At 42.2% G+C, this 27,336-nt stretch overlaps 1 protein-coding gene across 8 annotated transcripts; it reads right to left on the reverse strand.

Moving 5' to 3' along the window:
• Nucleotides 1-321: 321 nt before the first annotated feature.
• On the reverse strand, nt 322-26,974 carry CCP110 (centriolar coiled-coil protein 110). 8 transcript variants are annotated; one of them, XM_080980971.1, is made up of 15 exons: nt 26,485-26,974; nt 21,025-21,182; nt 20,481-20,609; nt 17,133-18,753; nt 15,880-16,007; nt 14,347-14,530; nt 13,959-14,086; nt 12,850-12,966; nt 11,918-12,019; nt 10,150-10,266; nt 8,482-8,576; nt 6,630-6,692; nt 6,425-6,484; nt 4,325-4,407; nt 322-1,647 (listed from the first exon to the last, which is right to left on the reverse strand). In XM_080980971.1, the coding sequence occupies exons 2-15, from the start codon at nt 21,163-21,165 to the stop codon at nt 1,595-1,597; spliced, it is 3,021 nt and encodes a 1,006-aa protein (XP_080837097.1). In that variant the 5' UTR covers nt 21,166-21,182; nt 26,485-26,974; the 3' UTR covers nt 322-1,594. The 8 variants fall into 8 exon arrangements, with proteins under 8 accessions (XP_080837097.1, XP_080837098.1, XP_080837101.1 ...); XM_080980972.1 differs by lacking the exon at nt 26,485-26,974 and adding an exon at nt 25,672-25,965 and having other exon boundaries at nt 21,025-21,177; XM_080980975.1 differs by lacking the exon at nt 26,485-26,974 and adding an exon at nt 25,672-25,960.
• Between the last annotated feature and the right edge of the window lie 362 nt (nt 26,975-27,336).

Raw genomic sequence — 27,336 nt, forward strand, 5'->3', positions numbered from 1 at the left:
CAGGTAGCCTGCAAGAGACAAGGCTGTGCTTGGAGGACTGCTGAGCAGTTGGCTACGCCACCACCACATCCTTTTGAATCAAAATGGTTGCCTCTCCAACAAGATCAGTTTAAAATACTGCATGATATAGAAGACCATTAGAAGATACAGCTAATGAATAGGTTTACACCCATCCCCATATGAATAAATAGATGTGTGTATGTAAAGTCACCCCCCAATTGTTAATTTAACCCTTTTTCAATTTATGTTGAATAATATTTTGAGCCAGAACTGTAGTGCCAGATCTGAAGCGCTGAATATTTAACATAATATTAATACCAATTCAATATCATATAATCAAGTTTAATAGTTCTCTGTGCACTGAATAAGCTATAGCACAATTATCTAATGCCAGTTGGCAGATTAGATCTATACATTTCTCAACATGACTGCATTTGATTCAGCATATCATAGTCACACCAAGATCTAAATAATTCATCTCGTGTCTAAAACCGCAAGTACAAATAACTTACATAAATATGTCCCTTTTTCAGACATGGCTTTGGTAATGCAAGAATTTCACTTTCTGGGAATCCAGCTGGATTTAAGGCCAAAGCCAAGTTGCAAAATTCACTCATTATTCTTACAAATATTTCTTATTCCTCAGTAACAGCAAGAGCAGAATTTCTTGGAGGATTAGCCCTCAGAAACCAAAAGGAGTTTGCTACAATCCTGTCCCCCAAATGGGAGGAAAGAGTATCCTTTTCTTCATAAAAAAAAAATCCAAAACCTTTCATTTAGAGAAAAATATATATACAAAAGACAAACGTGTAGTAGCAAAAGAAGCCTCCTAAATAACTGTTACTATATTTTATATACACTTTTGTCCTCTTCGTATTTAGGGAGGGAAACTGGCAATTCAAAGCTTTGATTTGGTGAGATGGGGGTGCTGACTGCACATTCAAATTTGCCTACTACAAAAATCAAATTTACCATGGCAGGTGAAAGCAGCAACCTGTATTTATGCTGCGAAGCTAACAGTGCCAGCCACCAGAAATGCTTGCCACTTCTTGCTGCAATGAAAGGCCAAAATCTGCCTCACTGACTTTCAGTGGGGCCAAAGTGGCTTAGACTTGAGGCAAGGCTATGCATGGTTAAAAGCATGGCAGCTGCCAAAGACAATCAACACAGCTGAAGCTGAATGTTTAATTAAATATACAGAACGATATAGACAACTGTTAATGCAGAATGTACAAACTGCCATTTTGAGTTCATTTGCTGCACCATAAAGAGTGCAGCACAGGTTCAAGTCTGCAAAAATGTTCTCCTAAGAATCACCACATACATATTTTCCTGAGGATGCACAATGTAGATTACAGTTTTGAGTATAAATTAATGGATACATGAGAGGGTTGAAACATGCAGGATAAATGCTTCTTCAAGTTTGTTGTGCTGTCCAGTTCGCTTTTCATTCTGGCAACTATCTCTGAGAAATCTCGTATCACAAAACGTATCCTTGCTGATTCAAAGCATCATGTGTGACAGCAGGAAGACCAGAACCAGTAGAGAACATTTACAGACAGATCAACCGCTTAGCCAAGAGAATGCTGCCTTCTTAAGTTGTCACAACATTTGGCTTCTTTCTTTGGGTTTTTCCGGCATATACTCCTAAAAGCAAAGGGGAAAGAACATTTTTTAACTGAAGTGTTACTTATTTAAAATGCCTACTGCGCGTTATAAGCAAGCAGTAATAATGCCGACACATATGAACTATCCCTTTATAAATCTGCATTTCAAAACTGTAATTGTATAAACACCTTCAAAAAGTTATGTGAAAACTAACCACGCTGTGCATAAATGCATGGCAAAAAATAGTTATCAACACTGAAGAGCCATTTTTCAGTTTCTTCTGTTGTCAGTTGTAGGTAGCAGCTGCTTCAGCGCTCAATAACTGAACTTCAAGTGAGCAGGACAGGTCCACACCAAGAAGGCTTTATCAGATGGAACGGGCAACAACCTTCTATATCCATAGTACAGCCGTACCTTGGAAGTCGAATGGAATCCGTTCCGGAAGTCCATTCGACTTCCAAAACATCTGAAAACCAAGTCGAGGCTTTTGATTGGCTGCAGGAAGCTCCTGCAGCCAACCAGAAGCCACGGAAGCCCTGCTGGATGTTCGGGTTCCAAAAGAACGTTCGCAAAGTGGAACAATCACTTCTGGGTTTATGGTGTTCAGGAGCCATAACATCTGAGTTGCAGGGCGTTCAGGATCCAAGGTATGACTGTACTGGAAATCCACGCCTTCACATTAAGTGCAGAAAACACACCTGATAAGAGCCATAAAAAGTATCTAAAATCCAGAAATATTCCTTTGTGTAAATTCTAACTGCAGAGTCTTGAAATAGCAGAAAGCTCAGGCAACAGCAGATGGATCAAAACATTGGAAGCGCACATGAGTAAAAAGAGAGCATGAGTTTGTGATCTGTGTAAAATTATTCAAAACCCCCGTGACCTTCTTAGGAGGAAGTGTCACACATGCTACGTCCTGGAAAACAAAATTCACTAAGAAAAATTGACTTTTGCTTCACTTGGAACACCAGCATTCTTGTGCTTGGCAGGGACGAGTTTGCCCCATCCTTCAGTTTGGAAGAAGAGACTACAGTTGGTCTCTCCCAGGGGAGGAGTTATTTCCTCACTTGGGCTTGGGTGCTCAATCAGGCAGGATGAACTGGATGACTGGCTGCTTGTATGGTTGTTTGGGCCTTGATTCAGCTATTTTGGTCTTTGGTGCACGCAGTCCTCGTCCTCCCCCCGCCCCAACATTTAATCCTCACAACAATCCTGTGAGGCAGGTTCGGCTCTGAGAGGCAGTGACTGGCCCAAGATTACCCAGTGAACTTCCAAGTCCAGGTGGGGGGGTGGGGGCTTGAAATGATCCTAATATACCCACAGGTTTGGATCATTTGTGCATGTTAAGCCTATAGGTCTAATTTTCAGAAAGACAAACGATGATCAGCTTTCAACTACGGAAGTGGAAAAGAAATGCACGTAAGAAATAAAATAATTATTATTGCACAATTAAAAGATTTCAAAACAAATGATGGAGAACTACGTGCAATGCTCAAAGTGGAGGAAATGACAGTAGCATATGGTGCAATTCAGTGATCTTGGGCTTTTCTACCACTAAGGAATGCTTTCCATATCTATCTGTTTACCACAGAACCAGCATTGGACAAAGCACTAAATCAGTGGCATTCCTCAAGTGTTAAATTCAAATGCTCAGAGGGCACAACGCCAGCCCATGTCCTTTGCTACCTCTCTCCCATCCAAGGAGGCAGGAGCCTCAGGACGGGGGAGAGGAAGGAATGGGTGGCACAGGTGACAACAGGTGGGCCTCTCCTGTTATTGGCAGAGTCCTCGTCCATTTCTGGGCCCGATACACCATTATTCAAATGCACAGCTGCTTCCTATAGCGTTTGGGAACTGTGACAAGCTGGTTTGATTTACTGCCGGTCTTTGTATTCCTGCTTCCATTGGTGCCCATTGTTCCTTACGGAAGAGCTAACCTGAGAACCTTCAACTAAGGGAGGATATAAATAGCTGAAATAAGTAAAATTCGTGTTTTAAGAGGATGAATACCTGAAGCAAGGTATTCACGGCACGACTGTGAAAACAGAATAAGCCAGCCGCAATGGAAAAAGCGGGAGGATTATTTCTGCATTATTTTACCCTCCTTTTTTGCAGATAAAAATTGACCTCTTTAAACTCTTCAGTCTACAGGACCTCAAAAACAATAGGCATGCACAGCATCATTAGAATATATGGTAAAACAATACTTTTTACTTACCATATTATATATATACACACACATACACATATATATTTATAAATATACATGTGTATATTTATGGAACAATATATATTTACATATGGAGCAATCATGCACAATAATGTAAGTGAGGAGTGTACGTGTGTTTCAGCCAGGAAGTTTATTTATTTTAAAGCACAATAGTATTCAGGCACCCCAAGAGTATTAATTGCAGGTTATCTATGCAAAACAGGAATACATACCATAAAAAAAATTAGGAATGCTCTGTATCTGAAGCTTTTCCAAGTGTGATTATGCTGGAGTGTGCAAGTGGACTAAAATGAATCTATTGTATTCATGCAGTTGGGTGATCACAACTATGCTTTGCATTAATTTCCGTCAGGGTTAGTATAGCAGAGCTAGAGCATAGCTGGTGCAGCAACTGCAGAAACGTATGCTACTTAAGCCTCTTTATATGAACAACTTACTCTTTTCTTTGTTAAATAAGATCCAAGCACACTTTTTATTTTTACACACCTGAAAGGGCCTTGTTAGACACTCTGCTCTCTGAGGGCTTCTTTCTATTTTGCTCAGCCCCCTTCACTGAGGTCTTAGGGGTTCTGATTGAATATAAAAGGAGTTAATAAGTCACTTGCATCCAAGCTAAAATGCTGTTTCGAAAAACAACAACAATAATCAAAAATCGTTCTTTGCCAGAGTATTCCACAACAATACAATAAACTACATGGCATTCTGCAAATGTTCCTATTTTGGAATTCCCATTAATAGGAACACAATAGCATCAATGTTATTAAAAAAACAAAATAACCCCAACCAGTTGATTCACGTGTTTATTCCCGACTATGGTTTGGCAACACATGAATAACTCTCATGCTCACACACTCCCACATCACGCTCCGTTTTGTTTAATTCACAAGATTTCTATATTGCTTGATTACAGTAAAACCTAAAAGACGTTTACGAAAAGAATAAGACCATAAAGTTAAAAAAACCCTTAAAGCAATTATTTTTAAACTTTCAAAAATTAATTAAAACAAACGATGAGCTAAAAACCAGGTTAATACACATGTCAACACTCTACATGACTGGATTAGTAAGTTAATAATTGAGTTCTACACTTCTCTGCTGTTTTAATTAGGCAGTCCTACTTTAATTTAAGCTGCTTTGGAGTTGGAGGGGAAGCGACAGTAGCAGCTCAGTGCTAAATAACCTGTTTTGTGTGCAGCAGGTTCCAGGTTCAATCACTGGCATCAGCAGACTCCCATCTGAAACCCCTGGAAAGTGGCTCCTTATCAGTATAGACAAAATGGAGCTTGACAGAACAATAGTCCAGCAAATTATAGTCTGTGTGATCCTTCTAACCCAGGACTACAAACTATAGGTTGATCCTCGTTTGCAATCCAGCTTTGTAAGAGCCGGTTTTGTGGTTTGGATATAAACTGCGGTTTCTAGCTGAAGTGCAAGTAGCTGACTAAAAATAAAGCATGAAAGAGAAGGGAGGGGAGGAGGGAACATGCAAGCACGAGGCTTTGCTCATGTCAGTGCCAAACCATGGTTTTTAAAAATCATTTTTACTCATTTTTAAAAGTGCCCACATGATCTTTATAAACAAAACGTATTTTGATCAAAGGAAGAAAAATGTAACTGAACCAAAATTACATTGCAGGGAGCTATAAGACTGCAAATGGGAGACAAGATGAACCTACATGGCTAGATACTACAATGAAAGCTGGAAGGTTCAGGTGCCTTATTAGCACTACATCTTTGCACTGGTGCTAACGGTTTTTCACAGATCTCAAAAGATATCAGAATAAAGTTCTGATGTCCCCAAACAAGTTTGATCCCACCTTTTATTAAACCAATCTGGTATTAGGGCTAAGCTTTCAAACTGCAAATACAGTCATACCTTGGAAGTCAAACGGAATCCGTTCCAGAAGTCCATTTGACTTCCAAAACATTCAGAAACCAAAACATGGCTTCTGATTGGCTGCAGGAAGCTCCTGCAGCCAATCGGAAGCTGCGGAAACCCCATCAGGCGTTCGGGTTCTAAAGAACGTTCGCAAACCAGAACACTCACTTCTGGGTTTGCGGCGTTTGGGAGCCAAAACGTCCAAGTACCAAGGCATTTGGGATCCAAGGTAGGACTCTACAACTTATTCAGGAAGAAGTGTTCTGCTTATTACTCTAATTCCAGCTAGTCCAATAAAATAGGCACCATCTAACCCATTTGGGGAGTGTATCCATTTTTCTTTCAGGCAATCGTAAGCAACACTCCTCAGAGTCGATTTTAGCCTGGATCCTTCCCCCGCAATATGTACCACATACACCATTATTATTATTATTAATATTTTAAAATACTCTTTCATCCTTGAAAAATATCACATCACACATGGCTTTTCGAAACCCAAGTCATCTCCTCTAGACACACACTGAGCTGTAGCCAAACGATGGTTAGGTACTGTTTGAGAAACAAGTTCAAAAGTGCAGAAAACAATTCTTTATTGTTGCTTTTTAATTGTTAAATCTTTTCGGGGTGTTTCATGGAAAGTGACTCGTAAATGCAATAAACAAACAAATAAAAAGCATTTCAGCTACAGAAAGTAAGTGTGCTCTTACCCTTGTCTGTAAAGGAGTCTTTGAACAGGAGCATTTTGACCCTGGTTTGGCTGAAGAACTCTGTAAAGGAAGACTTATCATTAGAATCTTACAATCAGATAAACTATATTCCTAGAGAGCAGCAAAGGTCATGAGGGGAAAAATAAAGTAACCATTATATACTGCACCGGGGGGGGGGGATTCAAAAAATACTATTTTTACAAACCTGTTTTCTGGAGTCTTCTGTTTCAAAATTGTTTTTTTATTTGGCATTCCCATTTCGGAAGGCCTACAGAAAAATAAAATACACAGATATATGCAAAAGAGCTACTGGGATGGTGGGGGGGAATCAAGTAAATATTTGGTTTTATTTCCCACAGGTACCTAAACAGAGAAAGTCAGAAATTTGAATGCTCTACCAAAGAAAAGGGAAACCTACAGCCTGCAAGCCTATGAGGCCTCTTCCTTTGGCTCTACAGCCACTGTCCCACTTGTGTGGGGCAAGGAAAGATGGGGCTTGGGTGAAAGGGGCTTTGCAGTCCCTGCCCATTGCTAGAGTGCCTGCAAAGCCTCTTGCACAGCACTTTCCAAGAGCCTGACTTCCCAAGCGCTGATTGCCAGGTGTTTGTGAAGCACTGCGCTTTGAAAGGTGTTCATCCCTCACCTTTCAAAATGGGCCTATGAGGGTGGGGACATAAATATTTGGCCCACGGGCCAAGAAGGTTCCCCATTCCTTTTCTACAAGGGAGTCCAGTAATACCGAGCACTGAACAGGAAGTTGCTCCAAGCATTTAGTGTACGTAGCAAGGATCCATGGTCTTGCTGGGATCAAGACACAATGCTGGTAACAACCTTAATCATAGTGAAGACTAACCAGGGTTGGAACTTATAACCATGATTTACACCCTGTTTTGAGTGGGTTGCTCAAGAGACACACTGATTAGTCTTGGTCATGGTTAATTTTGGTGCAAAACTCATCCACTCTAGGCTAAGGGGGGAAATTGTGCCAGGGAGGAAAAACGTGTTCCAAGGATCACAGGGAAATGGCTGAGTATGGTTAGCAGAGAACAAACATTCTCTGAGTGCAGCCTAATCACCTTGGAAGAAGAAAGCATATCCAATATGCTCACAGATGTTTTGCTACCAGTTCTGTAGATAACTTGCATGTAATTTGCTTCCTGATAGTCTCTTCCTCACTGTATTTCCTAACGTAGTGATCCAGAAGCCAGACAGTCTGGCTTCAATCCCTCTGTAGTAACTGACATCTAACCATGCTGCAGGGCAGAATGTATGGAAAGGGCAAAGGAAAGCGGGCAAAGGGCAAGAGGATGGGTGCAAAGTAGGAGAAAGATAAGGGCCTACTCTATAGAGATGTGCAAATACCTGCAGCTACCCACTTGCTTAGTAGACCAGAATAAACTGGGGAAAAGCAGGAGGGGTGTGCAACTTGGCTACAACAACAAAAATCTAGATTCTTATTTATATGAACTATAAGACCCAGTAAAGTAAATGGATGTGAGTACAGTCGTACCTTGGTTCTCAAACAGAATCCGTTCTGGAAGTCCATTCGACATTCGAAAACCAAGGCACAGCTTCCAATTGGCTTCAGGAGCTTCCTGCACTCGATCGAAAGCCGTATTGGATGTTCGGCTTCCAAAGAACGTTTGAAACCGGAACACTTACTTTTGGGTTTGTGGCGTTCAGGAGCCAAAACGTACCCATACCAAGGCGTTCTAGTACCAAGGTACAACTGTACCTTGGATCAATTTCAATGTGTCTACTCTGAGCAGAACTTAGCTGGATACACCCCGAAGAAAGGATCTGGCAAATGTTCTAGCTATTTTATATGGAAGAGCATCCCGAATTAAGGTAATCCGTCAACAAGAGTTCGGATTCCTAAGTTTATGCCGATCATGATACATCACTAAAGAAGTATGAGGCAGGAAAATGTTAGAACAGAAACTTAACTTGTTTCCTTCCCTTTCACAAGAATCACAGACGACTTAACATGCAACAGGCTATTCTGCCCACACATCTAGCCATGCACATCTAAATACACCAGTATATGCTTCCTTTACCGTTTCCCCACATACTTCATATATTTCTTCCTGTCCAGAGACTTCTGTGTAGCTGTAGAAAGCGTTGCTCTCTCTCTTGGGCCCTTTGCTTTATCCTAAGCAGGACAATTTTAGATATTAGTATTACTACTAATAGAACCTAGATTCAGACCAAAGCATAATCGGTACACATAATGTTCTAAAGGCTGCAGTACACATAATGGGACTTTATCCTGCATAAAGACACTTAAAATGGTGCTTGAGGTTTCCCCCCAGTTCCACACATTTTTATCAATTGAATCTCCAAAGAAATCCAGTTCTTACATTCACATATTACTTTTTTTATGCTAGCTTAATGTTCCCAGAGGATTTCAGGGGGGACCAAACTGAATTTAAAACGGGTTCTGCCCTACATGGGATATAATCATTTATCTGTTGCTGGGAGACTTGACTGTCCTTTCAGGTTTCTCTCTCTAAATGCTTTTTGGATTTCTGCAAACTTGGGTTTTTGGTTTTCCTCAGGGATGTAGATACTGCCCCCTTGTTTATTAGTGGCCCATTTTCCCTACAGCCTTGTAACCAATGACCAGCTTAGCTTTGCTATTGGGGAGAATTGTTCCCTACGTGTTTTTATTTATTTATCTCTTTTATTTGTTAAATTTCTATACTCCACCTGAGGATCACCAGGCGGTTTACAATATAAAAACTCAAAAATATATAACGTAGCAACAAACAAAAACAATACTCCCCAACACAGTTTAAAAGGCCATAAACTGTTTAATCAGCCAAAGGCCTGGGAGAAAAGGAGTGTTTGTGGCAGCCTAGAGAACAGTGGGAATATTACAGCCCCCACGCAGGGCCGTCAGATTATTTCTCATCTAGGCTTCCACCCCTTCACACTGCCGGTGGGGGCACACCTGATGGAATGATCCTCCCTAAATAAATAAGTAAGTAAATAAAGGCTCTGCATTGAAAACTAGACCATGAGGGCCAATGATTCTCCTAAGCTTTCCAGCACTGGGAGAACTGAGAAGTAGAGCTTGCCCCTTCTGTTCTGCTTTAACGTCAGGCCTCGTCTCCCTCAACTCTCATCAGAGTGCTTCAGTGGAAGAGATAGGAAGCAAAGCTCATTTCATCAACTTTGCTGGAGCTGCAGCTCCATCGGGCACCTCCTGTCCCTGAATTATACTAGCTAGTCATTAAAGGAACACAGCTGCTTAGAAATTGGTGCCGAGTTTTGATTTTCCTCTTCCCTCCTGGTCCCCTTTTCCTCGTGTGTTGTGCTTTTTTAGACTATTTTTTTAAAGACTGTATTTATGATGATGATGATGATGATTTATTTAGACTGTAAGCCTAAATAAAGGCTGTCTTGTTTTGGTTGCATGTAAGCCTTTTTGGCTGAAAAGCAGGGTACAAAGGCTCAAAAAAAAGTAGTAATAAAATCTTGGTTGAATAGCATTTTATCAGATGTGTTGTGATTTGCTGCTTTGCTCCCAAAGCACCAACCTGAGCTCCCTGGAAGAAAGGGGAAATAAAGAGGTCTCTGTCATGCACACATCTCTTGACCAACAATTTTCACCTGAAAGCAACCAGTAATATGAGCAATTCAGGGTCACAAGGGTGGGGGGGAATGTATTAGTGCAAAAACTAGTTAAACATATTCTTAAATTAAGCAGTGCTGCAACACACCAGTTGCCGGAGCATTTTTTCTTTGCGAACCTCTCGATCATGACTCAGGATACTCATTCTCTCAGACACTTCCATTTTGAAGAAGATATCATGAATGTCATACAAAGCAGCTCGCAACTGTGGGAGAGAAGAAACACCTATGAAATGCAATGGCAATGAAAGCCAGTGTGGTGTAATAGAGTTATACTGTGAGCTGGGAGACCAGGGTTTGAATTCCCACCCAACCATGACACTCACTTGATAATCCTGGGCTAGTCACTGTCTCTCAACCTACCTCACAGGGTTGTTGTGAAAATAAAATGGGGAGGGGAGAACCATGTACACCACATCTGAGCTTGGGGGGGATATATAAAAGATAATAAATAACTAAATAATAAAATAAAAGGCAAGTAAATATCTTAAGGTGTGCCATTTAGTTATTTCTGCGGAACAACTAGATCCCATACAGACAGGATCTCAAATGACTCAGGGTGTGTAGCATCTGGAGAAACTGAGACAGAGCTGACGGTAGTCCAACAGAAATCATGTCACTCTGTGGACCACCAAAGGCCAAGCATTGATACTAAGCTGAGCACAAGATGGAGAGACAATCTTGTGCCTCTCTTGAGAAGCCATTCAGGACTAGAATATACAGAAGGGATGAGATAATTTGCCAAAGGAAGAACTCTCTGAAATGTCAGAACATCCATATCACTACAGCAGAGGTTTAATTAAGACATCTTCTCAAATCATAGTTAAAAGATGCTCAACTACAGTTTGGCATTATGTCAGAATTCACAAACCATTGTTTGCAGTAAGTCAAGAAAGCAAATTTAGTGAAACATGGTTTGAAGTGGTTTTTGCAAACCATGGTTTGCACTGGTCATGGTTTGTAGAGACATCTGAACCGACAAACCACAATTATGATCCAACACCTCTGGGGGCCACAGGAATGCCAAGCAGCTCCAAACCATGAATTGGCTCTTGCATGTTTGGAAGCTCAAACCACTGTTAAGAGTTCTAAACTGTGTCTTGGCATGATGAATATGGAAGGGGGGAAAGAGAGAGGAGGCATTAATGCAGGAAACAGAAGAAAAACCCTCAAAATGCACAAAATTTATTCATTAGGCCCAACAGGTTTCAGGTAATTACACAGTAAACACTTTGTAAAAGAGAATTTTGAGAACAGTGTTTCCTTTTATAATGCCTTAATGAAGGGTCTAATCAAAATTGAAACACATTAGGCCCAATAAACCTCTTTTCTTTTATTGCACCAAGAGGCTTCAGCTCCTCCTGCCCCATGACATATGTTGACCCAATGTAGAAGTCAACATTCACATTCAATGTCTGACAGAGAAAAAGTAGTTACATGGAGTTTGTGTCCCCTCTGCCTGCCTGAAAGGACACTTGATTCCTATGGGTATCTGTCCTGGGACTGCAGAATCAAAGGGAGAGGACAATCTGGTATCAGCCAAAGGAATAAAAGCCACCAGCAGATAATGAAGTAAGAACGCCAGCAAGGACAGGTGAGCAGGGCCAAACTGCTTATAGCTCACCAGCAAGTTCTGGCCTTGAAGACCTGATCTCCCCCCACCCAGTTTCCTTGTGTCTCATCACTTTTTCCTTGTAAACCTGATGGGCAGGGCCTGTCTTCTTACTCTTCAAGAAAAGGATGTGATCTGCCTTGGAAGACAATAACTATCTGAAAAGCAGGCCAAACATACAGTAAAATAATATAAATTGCACTAGCATAAACTCATAAAGGTGTGCATTTCAGACTATACATCACCTGAGCGGCCACTCTCTCCTGCAGGTTAGCATCTTGAGCTGAAACACTTCCTCTCTTTAACGGAGCTTCTGACTGGAAGTTTCTAATGAATTCCATTGTGTCCTAAGAAAAACCCACACATGTTTGGCTCAACAATGGGGGGGGTGGTTTCATTTCCTATTGAATTAAAGAGCAAATCACCAGCAGGTTGGGAGGGATTGGGGGGAAGAGGTTACAGGGCTATGAGATGTAGGAGAAGATCTATTGCATCATCTGAAATTACTCCACCCCAGGCTTAATGCACAGATGGAGGACCTTATGGCTCTCCAGATATTGTTGGCAGTACAACTACTATCATTTTTTATCACTGGTCACGCTGGCCGAGGCTGTTCAAGAACATCTTAGAGGTCACAGGTTCCCCATCCCTGGTTTATTGAAATTGTTCTGTTCAAGGCCTCCTGATCTTGTGCACACAGCTCTATATTCTGCAGCTTTTCTTTTATTAACCTATACTAAATACATGGTCATATTATCGAAATCTGCCAGTAACCCTCCAGCAGTTCAAGTGCACTTCACAAGTAAAACTACGATTTGTTTAAAAAGCTGCCTTGGTTCCCAGAGACTCTTGTTCTGGTGTTGTGTGATGGAGGGGACAGTGGTCGAAAAACCTGCAGCCTTCCAGAAGTGGGGATTAAGACTCACAGAAGACTGCTGGGTAGTATGTGTGTTGGTTGAGAACTGGAGGAGGAGCTGGGGGAGGAGAAAAGACAGGAGGGCTTGGCATGCAGGGTGGGGGATATAAAGAACAGCTGGGCAAAACAGAAGAGGGAAGCAGCAGCGGCTCGAGTTTCAGAAAGGAATCTCTAATTTGTAAAATGGCTGTTGCAGATAAAAAGAAAACCACATGCACAGTGTTGATTACACATAAGGGCGGACTGCAGATGGCTCCTTACTTTCACAGTTTGCCTAAGCTGCTTCAGCTTCTCTGTTTGCAAGAGCCTGCGAGTTAGAAATCCTTTTGCCAGAGCAGAGATCTTGTTCAATTTTCTTTTCATCTCAGGGCTGTATACCTTAAAGAGAAAGAGTAAGATGGTACCATGTAATCAGGAGTTGATATGCTCCCCCCTACATATCACACACATTTATGAATGGCAAGGAAGAAGAGAAGGTATTCTCCCTCTTGCGTAGCATCCAGGTTGAGCCAGGGGTCATCCAACAAGGCTGAATGTTGGATGATTCAGGACAGGAAGTAGTTCTTCACAGAGTGCATTGTTAAAACTATGGAATTGGCTACAAGACGTAGTGAAGGCCACCAACTTGATTGGTATTAGATTAAATTGATGGAGGGCAAGGCCATCAATGGCTGCTGGAAGTGAAAGCTCTGTTTTGTCTCCAGTACTGAGGTGTCTCCAAATACCAGTTGCTTGGGAATGTGACTAGGGAGAGAGAATTTGTGCTCGTCCTGCTTGCAGCTTCTAGTAAGTATCTGACTGGCCACTGTGAACAGAACATTGGACTAGACTGGCCTTCGTTCTGAGCCAGCATGACTCTTAAGTTCATTTTACATTTATCCGTTTTTGTAATTTGCACATTTATGAACATCGAAAGTGACTTAAGCCATGTACAATAACATAAAATTTCAAGTGAACTCAGTGAACTAAAAGCAATGAAACTATTTCTACAATTGTACGCTTACTATTCCATAAAATGGCATCGCCTTTAACAAAATTAGCAGAGTGGAGTTCAAACACTGTCCAAGATTTATCACATTCTGTTGCTCTCTTTGCCAAATGTGGAGTCAAAAGGCTGGACTGAACTAACCTTTATTCAGAGTAGAGCTACTGAAAATAATAGATCTAAATCAGTCATGACCATTAGTTTCAATGAGTCTACTCTGAGTAGGACTAACACTGGATATAACCCATGCAGTCTGTATTTACATTTAATAGAAATGGCATATTGAAAGGGGTGGTGGAGGAGGAAGAATATTAGCAAAATTCAAATAAAAGAGCTTTTTCATCAAAGCTTTACTATGTACTCCTGTAAATAATGAGTTCCCCACCTGAGACCATCTCATTTTACTCCTGTTAATGGACCTGGTTGTTAAAACTGATTTTCCACTTGCTGGTGGTTCCCAAAGGTAGAATGGAGATTCAGCGGTCGAACCAGGCATAGTGGTATTGGCAAAACCTGCATTTAAAAAGTTTAAATCATGATTAAGCAAATGAATGTCCAGAAGAAATGCCCATGTTTTTCATACTCATTCATTTTTGGGGTGGGGTGGGGGGAAGCAGGGGAGAGAAGGAAAGATTTACTTTTTGCTCCTATATTCTCCATGTAGCCAGCACATAAAATTCCATTAAAAATTAAGGCTGATCTAAAGAGCAAGTTCTTCATGGATTATTTAAAATCAGGTTGCATATGAAAATCAATACGCTTTCCATTTTTACCAGCACTCTCTGAGCTTGTGCTGTGGATGGTTTCCACTCGAGTCAGCACAGATTCCAACAAACGAGTGTCACTGATCCTTCTCCACTCAAAATCCTTCCCACTGCCAATAGCAATTTGGGGAATGTCCGTTTCAGCAGTTGCATTATTCTCCCCTTTAAGTCTCCATTCCTGTTCTTCTATCTCCTGAAGGATGGAAAAAATGGATTGGGTTACAACAACAAAAAAATGGAAATGCCTCTATTAAAACCTTCACAAACAATACCCCAAATGGCAGCCAATCAGTTGGTCTGTCTACATGCAACGGTGACCCTACACTTGTGGAACCTCTTCCTCTGCAAACTCTGCTTGGCTGCCTTCCTGGCAGCCTTTATGTAGACCCTAAAGTCTGTCTTAAAAAATCAACTATCAGGGGGCCGCATGTGAAAGTGAGCAAAGATGAAGCACAACAGCAGGCACAGCCAGAAATGCAAATCTTGAAGGCTGCCATCCAAAAGACTTTTCAATTGGCTATTCTATACTATTTGCAGTTTTAAAATATATCGTTCATTGTTATCAGGATCAGTGAGTGGGATTAAAAATGGACAGGGGGCCCTGTAGGTCCCAGAGTTAATTCCCCCCACAAAATGGGCAAATTTGGAAGGAGCCTACAAATAGCTTTTTGGCATCACAATAAGGAATCCATGGTATGATCAGGCAGAAAAAAGGAATGGCTGCTAGCCGTGTTCAAACTACAGGGTCCGTTTACCTCTGAATAGCAATTAATGGGTATTCAGAGCAGAGACCATGCTGTTGTACTCAGGTCCTGCATCTTCAGTCTTAAGTGCTTCCTCACTTCTCCACCACCAAAATTTTAAGGATTCTAATAGGACCTCTTAGGGTGCACAAGAACTTGTCAAGTGCTCTATTTATTTTCATACCTAAACACACACACACCTTCTCAGATAAGCACAGTGCGGCTTACATACAGTATGTAGAGAGTCTTTCATCCTGGAATCTTAACTGCAGCACCACAAGCAGACAATATCCCAGCCCGTGTGAGCTTCTGCTGCTGCAAACCCAACCCAACTCATCCCTTCCTTGTTCCTGACTGCCTGAAGTCTCTCCATTTGCTAACGCAAATGTGTTTGGCGGCAGACACACACTGAGTGTAGCGACTGTCTGCCTCCTGCTCATGGAACGATTCCCAACAGCTTTTATTGCCTTTTGGACACAACTCTGAAAGCATACATTAGTTATGCCACAGCCTCCTGGGAAGCCCTTTCCATCTCAGTATTAAAATAGCCCACCGACATGACCTGGTGTTTATTTTGCAGTGTTTTAATAATGGAGAGAGTTGCTCTACCTGGAGGCTAATGCGCATGCTTAACTTTCGTTCGGAACCAAGATGAAGATGAGTTTTTTTCCCACCCAAACTGCTCTCAGTTTAGATTTGTGGCTACTTTGGACGCAGTACCAAGAGACAGAAACACCATCAGCTTGTACAGACCAGAGTCAAAGGTCTCCACTTAAGATATTTTATCTTGGCTGCTCACCTTCTGCAGCCTTTCTTGTTCTCTTTCTTGCTCAGCTATCAATAATGAGAGTTGCTGAGCATGCTGTTCTTCAAGTCTCTTCCTCAGTTCTTCAAAGGCCAGCATTTTCTGTTTTAGAGCTTCCTCTCCTAAAAAGGGAAAACATACAGAGAGCGACTGTTAAGATTGATTGAAAAGGAAACCTGGCTTCTTGCATCACACAAAAGTGTCTTCGAAACCCTTTTTAGAACAAATTCTGACCATCCCCTCATGTGAGTTTGCCTTTTTGTACGGATCCTAGGCCTTCGTATGCTTCTATAATGAGAAATTTTATACATTAATAATGAGAAATGTTATACGTTAACAACCTACACCAGGTTGTCTGTTCCCATCCTTTTATGGATGCTGCTTGTTTCTGCCAATATATTGTGATTAAGAGTCATACAGCAATCAGCATTTCCCCCACATTTCTACCCTTTTATGGGCCTAAGCCCCTTAGTACTCCTAAAATAATCAACATGGGACCCAATTCTTATTTATAGATTTTTAAATCATTGGAAAAACTGAGGTTTCAACATTTATGGCATAGCAAAAGAAAGCCCCCTTGCAATTGTTGAAGTGACTGTTAACTGGTTTCTCCTAAGGCTTTTCATTAAAAAAATAGTAATCCTGTAGGTATTAGAGATGGTCTGATTAAAGCCAGCTTTGGCTGCTCCGATTAGCTTTCAGAAAAATCCTCCCTGAAGTGTTTGTTGCTACTCAAAAGCTGCAATCCAAAACCTACTGACTTTGAAGTGAAGCCCAACTGAAACCTATGGGACTTGCTGTCACCTAACAGCTTTGGATCAAGGTGAAAAGCTTGCAAGTCTACAGACAGGCCAGGCATCAACACACTCACACAACTGCTAGAGTTCTAGAAGGGTCCCCCTAGTGCCAACACTTTCTCTAGGCACCCTGCCACACCAAGCAGCTATGAGCTGCCATTTTCAGTTTCTCGCAATGCCCTGGAGTGCCTGACATAGCATCCCTCCAGGGCCTTGTGTAAGAATTAAAATGGCAGCTTCTCAAATGTTTGATGCTACCACCAGGGAAACTTGCAGCTTGGGGGTGGGGCTGCCGACATTGGATGGGGTCCACCAGACAGCACTTTGCTGTGGGCCCTCTAACCCTGGAACTGCTCCTAACCTACAAACCCAAGTGGGCCAATAAAAAGTACCCTCTGGACAAATCTTAGTCAAACCAACCGAGGCTTGCTACAGAGGGCATTCTCTCACCAATGGCACTCCTTTCTGATGTTTCGCTCTTGGCACCAGACACAGATCCCTCAGGACACCTTTGATCATGCAGCCGTCGCTCTCGTGCGCTGCTCTCTGCTGTCGCAACGAACGGCACGTTTTCCTTCTGCATGCTCTCCGCGTCCAGCTCAAGCCTACGTTTCACCTTTTCAATCCCGCTCTCTGAAGTCTGCTCATTTCCGGGAGAAAGATTTGGGGTATCCATCTGATGCCTATGCTGCGTTTGCATCAGTAAGGGAGATGGCTTTTCGACATCGTAAGATTTATTGAGTTCTGTGGGCACGCCACATTTGGCTTTCTCCAACAGGCCGATTTGCTTGTTTACGTTGACATTTGTTGTGTTTTGCGCTGTAATGGGACAACTGACCACATGAACTTCCTGTGGACTTGGATGTGAAAGGCAAGTACCCGATGCCCTTGTTCCATCTAATACAGACTCTCCTTCTACCGTGGCACCGATCGAGAACCTTTTGTTCTCTCGTTGAGCAACAGAAACCTGGCACACTTGATTTCGTTTGCCAACCACCAATTCATCGCAGATGTCCGAAGAGCTCCTGTGAAAAGTGTGCATTTTGCCGGGGCAAGCAAGAGTAAAATCTGGAGTCAGTTTTGGCATAGGGTCGGAAGCAATTTGCCGGTCACCAGCGTCTTGCGTGATCAAGTCCACAGCTCTTCCCTTTTCTTTAGGGCTTAATTCATAAGCGTTTATTGGGTTGCTAATGACAATGTGCCCCATTGAAGAAGGCCTTGGGCGTCTTCTGTGCATTTTGGGGCTCACACTTGGCTCTGGACTGGGTAGTTTTGAGTAAGAACCTGTGAAGCTTCTGAGAATGCTACTGTCACGTTCAAAGAAAAAGGTGGTTTTGATGTCTTCATCTGAATCCGAATCCAAAACAGGAGGCGTGCCAGATCTCATTGGTATATCCACTTTGGAAAAACTGGGCGATGCTACCACACCCATACTACTTTTGGGGACTGAGGTACTTTGCAAAGAAGTATTGGATTTAGTCATATTTGATGGGACCATACAACTTCTGCCCATCAACTTGCCCCTCTCTTTCGCTGAGTCGCTCATTTTCACAGCATCATTTTCTTTGTCTGAATGGCTTTCACCACCACTTCTTTTTGAACTATTTCGCATGCTACGCCTGGTCTGTTCTCTCTGTATGTACTCTTTGGATTTTTTCAGGAGGTTCTGCAGACTCATGACGTAAGGATCTGGGCCTTCTGCATCAGGGGACACCGTCTCAATGCCTCCTTTCTTTACAGTATCGCTTGAAGACGAGAGGTTTATTGGATTGGAAAATAAACCTTCAGGGGAAGATGGGTTTTCAGAGGGGCTAGAGCAAATGTCCTTTGGTTTATGAGGGATAAACTCCTCAGTTACTCCAGGAGAGTTCCCATTTGCTGCAACATGTAAGTCTGCTGGCTCAACCTCTGGTGCCGTTTCAGGTTCTGCAGGCTCACTAAGAACAACAGGACTTGGCAAAATGCTGTCTGACTGCATAACAAAGCCATTCAACACTTTGGATTCTAAATCCAAAGGAACATTCTCTGTATCAGGCTGATCCAAATCACTTTTAATGGACGACTGCTTCATCTGTAAGGAGGGAAAAGAATGATGTAGGCTGTTCAGATGTTAAAAGTTATATGAATACAAGTTACTAGAAGAGGTACAAAAAATGTATGGAGCAGGCAGACAGGCCAGGATCCAAAACACATACACCCAATTCCACACACTCAAAGGGGTTTTAATGTTTTTGGAACAGTTTAAACCATTCCACTCCAAAGAACAAAGCACATCAAACGGATTGTAGAACGAAAGAGAATGTCAGAAGCAAGTTTTTAAGACATTTGCACCTGCTGGTAAAAGGAAAAGAATCTCACTGATTACGTAGAAGACTTCTAAGCACATCTGTAACAGCCCAGTGAATCTCAACAGTCAGATCAGCTGGCTTGCTCACTTAGCAAATAAAGGAATAAACAAAGGAATAAATGCATTGGCATATCTAGATACAGGTGCTAGGTGTACGCATCTAGCTTTTATCCGCTAATTTTAGAGAGCCAATATGGTGTCATGGTTAGGGTCCTGGACTAGGTAGCAATTATGCCTTTGAATACCGGTTGCTGGGAATCACAAATGAGGAGAGTACTGTCATACACAGATCCTGCTTGTGGGATTCCCATGAGCGTCTGGTTGGTAAATGTGATAACAGGTTGCTGGACTGGATTGGCCTTTGACCTGATCCAGCAGGATTTATGTTCTTAAGTTGCCTCTTTTGTTATAACCTGTGTTAAACCAGTCAACTTAGCCTGCTTCACACTTCGCAGTAAGGCAGATGTAAGCTCATTGTGAACATGCCAGCTCATGGAAAGGAGTTCAGACCTTTTCAGGTCAGCATGGAATGTTGACTAAGCCAAAGTTTGCTTAGAGTCATGCCCCAAACCAGGGTTGTGGCCAAGGTATCTCCTCCTTAAACACAACTGGTTCCTATAGGACAAGTATTAGTTTTAGACTGTGGTTAAGGAAGAGAGACCTTAACCACAATCCTGGGTTTGGATGATGCTAAGTCAACCTTGGCTTAGCTGTCATGCTGCACTAAGCTAAAAAGCTGAGGCTTTGAATGACAGGCCAACATGAGCATTGTGGTGAAACCTTCATGAAGCCAATTAGTTGGCTGGAAGCTGCGGAATGAAGTTTAAAAGGCTTGTATTAACTGCAGGGTGTTTAGAAGAAGGCTAACTGATTAGTATTTTATCCTCAACACATGCTCCTACCACATCTTTCAACTCCCAAGCTAGGTAATGGTTGCCATGCACCCAATAATAAACATAGCAAGAAAAGGAATAGCTCATGTTTGGTCCCTATTATTACTTAACTGAACAAGTTGAACACAGGCTCCATTTAGCAAGTGAGCTAATTCAAGGGCTATAGAGTTTTGCTACAAGGCGAAACATTCTTTTATTGTGCCTGTCAAGGACTGTGAAGATCTCATTCACAGCATCCAGCTAGTATAGCATTAGTTGCACAGCCTCTCTTGCATACAAGCCACAATAACCAGTCTTCAATATTTATAGTGTACTAACAGCACAACCTGATCATGTTTAGTTGGAAATTAACTGCATTTTCTAACCGCTACACTGATAAGCCACTTTATTTACTGTAACTTAATTTACTATAGTTACTATTACCGGGGCTATTCAATATAAAAGGAACCATGGCGACTGCAGTGGTGTGGAACAGCAAACAAAATCTATCTGCTTCCAAATCAGACCACTCAAGACAACTGCTGTAACTACCTTTTCAGAAAGGTTTCTCAATCTCACCTGCACATTTTCCAGAATCTCCTGAACACGAGTCAGCAAGGCTCTTTTCCTGGAATTCTGGCGCCAGAGTTCTAAATCCAGCGCTTTCTGTCTGTCTTGTTGTAGCTCCTTTTTTTTCTCAAGAGTAAGCTGCAAAATGAAGTCAGGGAAAGAGGGGGAGGAGATAAACATGTACACATTTAGAGAAGTAGCCCCACCCCTGACATAACCAAGCAGAGCAGCGCTGACCTACTGCATATTAAAGCAAATGAAGCAATACACATTACCATCTAAAGAGGTTCTCCCTCTGTTTCCCTCCACCCTCACCAGTAAGATCATTAGGCTCAGTACAAAATCACCTAACTGCACCACTAGTTATGTCCGCTTGCAGTGAAGTATTTCTAGCGTAAACATCCTTAATTTCAATATACAAAACAAAATGTTTGCTCCCAAAACAATTTAGGCAGAACGGTAACCTGCCTATTACCAACATGGTTAAGGCTTACTTGTTTCCTTTTTAATATGCATCATTACGAATAGTTTGGAGGTGCAAAAGGCATCTTACCAGTGGAGAAAGCACAGGAATGCCACTGAACTGAATAAGTGAAATATATTTGTGCTGAACGGATGGAGAGGCTTCTCTCTGCAGTGGGTCACCTTGGATCTTTGCGAGCTGCTTCTTGCAGAACTGCTCATAATCCTCCATTTTATAAGCCAACTGGGCTGCAAAGAGAAATACTGTCATTCAAAATACTAATACTAATAATAATAGTAATAATAGTAATAATAATCAAAAGTCAGGATGCATGCATAGATAAGTTTCAGAAAAGCAACCCAATTCCACAATACAGTTGCTCTGTAATATCCTGGGAGGCAGGTCACTGGATAGGAAACCATGCCTTCCATGCTACCACTCTATTCGACAACACTCCAGTGGGATTAGGAAAGGAATTTTAAGTACCAAGCCAACCACATATGGATTTTACCTTGTGCATGGTTTCATAAAGTCACTTTGTCTGCTCTACATGCATATATGCAGGTAATGTGAATGACTAATAATAATAATAATAAATTTTTATTTATATCCCGCCCTCCCCAGCTGAAGCTGGACTCAGAACGGCTAACAGCAATAAAAATAACACAGCATTCTAAAATCAATTCATTTTAAAATCAATTCAAAATCAAATTAATGGCAACCATTGGGCTAGAGTTCTGTGAGGATTACCAAAGGAGGGGGTCAGACTGTGCCTTGGCCAAAGGCCTGGTGGAACAGCTCTGACTAACTTTGTTCAATCCATACCGGAACTAGCTTCCCCTCTAACAAAACTCTTCCTATCCCATACATGGAGTATACAGGTGACACTCAACTTGCAATAGAGTCGTGTGTAGTCAAAACACACTGGGTTCAAATGGTGGGTGGGATTGCCAAGGTCTTTTTTCCCCAGACACCCGCCCGCTTTCTGCCCCCTCTTTGGGTTTTTTTTGCCAAGTGTGCATAGCTGAATGTGAAATGTGTGCAAAGTTGCACACAGGCATCCGGCCACTACAATTTTTCTATCTCCCTTTCTCCAGATTGTGCCTAGGACCCCACATGTCGCCAATTTTCTTCTGCTAAATAAGTATTTTGTGATGCCTAAATCCATGTTTCTTGGATTTCCAAATGTGTCCTCATCCAAAAAAAAAATTTGATCACCCTAAGATAATCAGTATGCAGGAAGCATTATGCAATACGCTACACAATGTAGCTGGATTTTTCTAGTTGTGAAAATTAAGTGAAACATGTCTTTTAAAGTATTTTCAGTTGAGAAAGCAAGATTGTCACCCATCCGTGTAACACACTTGAAAGGTATCATACTGGAGGGAGACTACAGCTCAGCGGCAGAGTACCTCTTGCATGCAGAATGGCCCACTGTTCAATGTCCATCATCTCAGGTTAAAGAACGACCAGATCAGGAGAAGGGAAAGACCTCTGTTGGAGACCCACCACTGGAGTAAACCGTAACGCATAGATGCACAAACTGTGTGACCTGATGCAAGTCAGCTTTCTCTATCAGCCTTCTTTGCCCCCTTAACCAGCACAACTCTGCAGTGAGAGTCTCTACCAAGTCACTAGAGGATGAGAAAATTCCAATGACAGCCAAAAATCTAGAACTGCAGCTGCTCCTACAGAGTGCCAAGGAACCGGAATGCTATGAAATAATGGGTGCCTGTTATTGTACGCCACGGGCTCGAGTTCTTGAATAGGAGGCCATCTCTTAGAAAGGGCAAGCAACATCCTAAGTAGAAGATTTCTGGGAGTGAGCAGGAAGAGAATTCCTATGTTACTTCAAGCAGCACACTGGTTCAATTATATCATATTTTTTAAAAACTTGATAAGTGCACTGCAATGTGCCCCATGTTCGCTGTCACCAATCTGAGCCAAGTCATTCTGATTTCCATTTTACAGAGAGAAAACTAGGGTGAACAAACAGCGAGACCGCGACTTTCCTAAGAACACCCAACGGGAGCAGCTTCACATATTCTAATTTCCACATTAATTCTGTCACTTGCGATGGTCACATCTGCACATACGTCACTGTAACCATAGGTTATATGAGCAGGATTGGTCATGATGGCATTTCAGTGCAAGTGTTCACACCAGGATAGCTCAGGCAATGGATGGGTCTCAACAGTCCCTTCAAAAAGGACCAGTTTAAACTATGTCTGTCAGCTCCTTGCAGTGTTTTTTTTTTAAGTCATCAACTGTATTGCTTTTAACCAACTGGACAGTTAAACATTCAATTATTACTGCATCTCAACAACAGTGAACTCCTGAAACAAACCATTTACTGAAGATAATCATTTCTCCGAATTAACACACAACTGATTTATTATGATTACTTATATTCTGCCTCTGGGGCTGTGGTTTACATAAATAATCAAAATACACTGAAATCAGGGGAAAAAAACTATATCAAAACATAAAAACTCATTAGGATCCTTCCCACTGAGCAAGCTGGTTCTATTGTTTACTATAAATAAAACACTCTTGATAAAAAATATCAAGAGACGTATGGGATCTTTCCAACTGCACTTCACAAGATACATTCCAAAGGTATAGCTCTAATTAAGAAGGCATGAATGAGTCTGCAAATAATTAAGTGGTCTAACAGGAGTAGGGAACTTTCCAAGGGCCACATGGCAATAGTGGGCAGGGCCAGAGGCAAAAGTGGGTGGAGTAATTAATGGAAATTTTACCTTTGGTAAGTTTCTACACATACTCACACACCTCTTCCTCTCTCTTCCACCCACCCTCTGGCATAATCAGAGTTCAAGGACCTATTCCAGTCAGAGCAGGGCTAGTGAGCAGTGTAGCCTGTGGAGACTCCAAGAGGTGTGGAGAACTGCATTCAACACCCAGGGCTTGATGTTTCTGACTCTGCTCAAGTAGTTTTGGTACTAGCCCTATGCCCAACTCCTATTCACCATGAGGTACCAAATTGTCAAGGAAAAAACAAACCCCCACACCACAAGGGCAGGCGTGGCCATAATATTATTTAGCAACAATATAAAGTGATATCAAACTCTTTGCAGAACAACTGAAATCAATGGACTTAAAGAACTTAAGCCCATTTCAATAGGTATGAATAACACTGGATATCACCTGAAGTCCTTGCCCAAAAGCAGGATCCTGCTACTCAAAGAGTAGCCACCTTGCATCATTCTATCTTCTACAGTCTTTCCAATCAAGGCTTTAAACAAGTGTAATACTTCAGAGAACTGACTCTGAGCATGTGCTGAGTACCATTATTTTCCCACTGAATAATAGGAGTCCATCCCTCACAATTAGAATTAAAACAGCTTCCCTCAAACCTAGCTCTCTCACACCTTTATCAATATATTCTAACTTCTGAGGCCCCTCCCAAATCAGCACCATCGCTGCTCCACAGCTGAAAGCACAGGGATCCTTGTACGCATGCAAAGATCTGTGGACGGGGCACCAAGCCAACAATAGCGTTAGAAAGAGGAAAACAATGGCATTAGAAAGAGGGAAACAGGACAAGATGTCTTCAATTCTTCCTTTAAAAAAACCACGTACGTAAACGAAGCAAACAGTTTGGGATGAGAGGGGACATGTGCAGTATGCACAAATCTAAAATGAATCAGTGGGGGAATCCTGTATGCAGGTACTCAACCTACCCTACATCTTGGTCTCTGAAGACTTCCCCGTTTCATGGAACTTTTCAGCCTGCTTCGACATATTATGTACTTACACACACAAGCCACACCATCCAAACTCAGTCCAAGACCCACTGAATTATGGAAATGTTGATAACATTTACACCCCACATTTTCCATAAGAACTATAAAGCAGCTTACAGTAGAAACAGGAAGAAACCTTTCCCCCAAAAACACCAAAGTTAAAAACAGCAATAATAGAAAAATTACACAGAACTGTAATATTGATAAACAGCAGCAAAACTCAGAAATGAAAGTTCCCAGCAGTTCTTAATGCAAATTCTGCCCCAGTTGTCCTGTCAAGTAAATAAAGGGACCACCAACTACAACCTCCTTCTCAGGTTGCTAACTCTTGAATAGGTCCCTGCCTTTAAGAGCAGAGAACTGGCCTGCTTCAGCCATGAGCAGGTGTGGCACATACCTATTGTGTGTATACCAGTTACAATTGCATTGTATATTGCAGAGTTATTATTTTTACTTTATATTCTATCTGTCTGGGTTGCTTTTTAAATGCTGCTTTGGTTGATTATTGTATATTATTCTTAATAATAATCATCTATAAAGCCACCCACCAATAAACACTCCCATGCAAGAAACTACTGAAACACACAACATAAAATGTTTTTAAACGAGCATCCAACAAAAAATGCCCTTGCATAGATGCACCGACAAACTAGTTCACAGCACAAAAAACCCATCAAATAAAAAAGCCCTAATATATACCATTTCTGGGTTTAATTCTTAAATAGGCCATGCTTTCGCAGAGGGCAATAAGCATTTAAAATACCAAAACATGATTATCCTTATGCATTTCAAAGAGAATGACCATTACGTGAAGCACTGTTTAAAACGAAGATTACCAGTTTTTTGTCAGGGGCAACTTTATATATGCATTTCTTATTTTATTTTATTTATAAAACAAATGAAACCTACCGAATATAAGCATAAAGGCATAAAACACGTTTAACAAAGAGAACACGGGGCGTTCCTTCACCTGCTGATTTCTGCAGAACAAGACGCCGCTCAAAGGCGTACAGGCCGAGGCAGCTCGCTCGGCTCCTCTTCCCGGTCAGTTGGCAACCCTCCTGCTTTTGTGAGCGCCTCTCGGCCTCTTCCCCTTCAAGGCTGCCGCCGTCCCCGCTTCTCAGGGAGAGCAAGATGCGCGCCGCCTCCGCGCGCCTCCTCCAGCCAGGTGGCTCCTCCGCCGCCGCCCACAGCCGAGCGGGACGCGCTCCTCGCCCGCCACGGCCCGGCCCCTGGCAACGCCAAGCCTGCCCTCCGCCCCGACACGAGCCCGCCTTCCAGCTTCCGGCTTCGCGGGACAAGAAACCGCGGCAACCAGCCGCCAACGGCCGTCTCTAAGATACCGCGCTGGGAGGAGGGGAAGGGAAACTACAACGCCCACAATGCAAGGGCTCAGAACGCGGAAGCTTGCGCTTGGCATGCTGGGAGTTGTGGTTTTTAGTAGCTCGCCGAGGCGTTTCGGTTTTAATTAGAAAAAGAGCCAAGGGAAATAAGCGGTATCCATGTTAATGGTGTGTTAATTCCCACAGGCTTGCTGCAATTTCTATGATTCCGAAAGGATTGCTGTTTGGACCCCTTATTTGCCTCTGCTTTGCTATTTCTATCTGTTTTCTGTGATGATTTTGTTTTATGTTTGCTTTTGCGTGGTAATAATAATACGTAAAAGTTAGAAAACGGACTTGGGTTTATATTGTAACTTTAGGTTGTGAACTGCCCTGAGACCCACATATTTATTTATTTAATCAATAAACAACAACAACAACAACAGTAGTAATAGACTTACGTTCACCCTTGTGTGCTGCAAGTTGTAGCCACGAGTCCAGCTCAAGAATTTAGGTGTGTTCCAAAGGAAGGAATTCCCTCCCTGATTTCACTATTACGCCTTGCTGACTCGTCCACATATGATGTGGCAGTTTCACAGGGCGTCAAGTCCCTCTTTGCCCCTTCCCAGAGGTAGATGCTGAGAACCGCTGCCTGCATCCCGCATCAGCCTCAGCCAGCATGGCCAGTGATCGGGGTGAATGCCAGGTGTAGCATCCTTGTGATACAATGCAATTATACAGCATCTGAGAAATGAGCCCAACGGAGTCCAACAGGACTTCCTCCTAGATATAGAATTTCAGCATTAGTAAGTCTTAGTTGATCAGTTTGTATTTTCTATGTTGAGGGTGACTGCTTCGTAGGGCATTGGGGGTCAGAGCCAAAAGCCAGTGGGGCTACCCGTTTTCCCTTTAGAGGGTGTGGTCTCCTGACAACGCCTTCAACACACTGCTGCTCCCAAGACTGTTTAAAGGACTTGGGGGGGAGTTTCTGTTTCGTTTTATTATTTTTATTGTGTTTTTTATGCTGTAAACTGCCCTGAAATCTTCGGGTAAAGGGTGGTATACAAAAGAAAAAACAAAACGGCATCATAGTGCCCATTGAAGGAGAAAACAACAACAACAACAACAACAACAACAACAACAACAACAACAACAACAACAACAACAACAACTGCATGGTGTGGACTTGGACTTGGCCTGCGCAGCTTCAAAGCAGAGTTCATTCTGGATGCACGGAAAAGAAAAAACCCGCCCCTCGCCTCAATCCTTCGCTCCATATTGGCTGGCGGCCCGGGCAGCTGGGCGGCGATTGG

Source organism: Podarcis pityusensis (assembly GCF_964106645.2).
Source record: "Podarcis pityusensis genome assembly, chromosome: 14".
Taxonomy (NCBI): Eukaryota; Metazoa; Chordata; class Lepidosauria; order Squamata; family Lacertidae; genus Podarcis; species Podarcis pityusensis.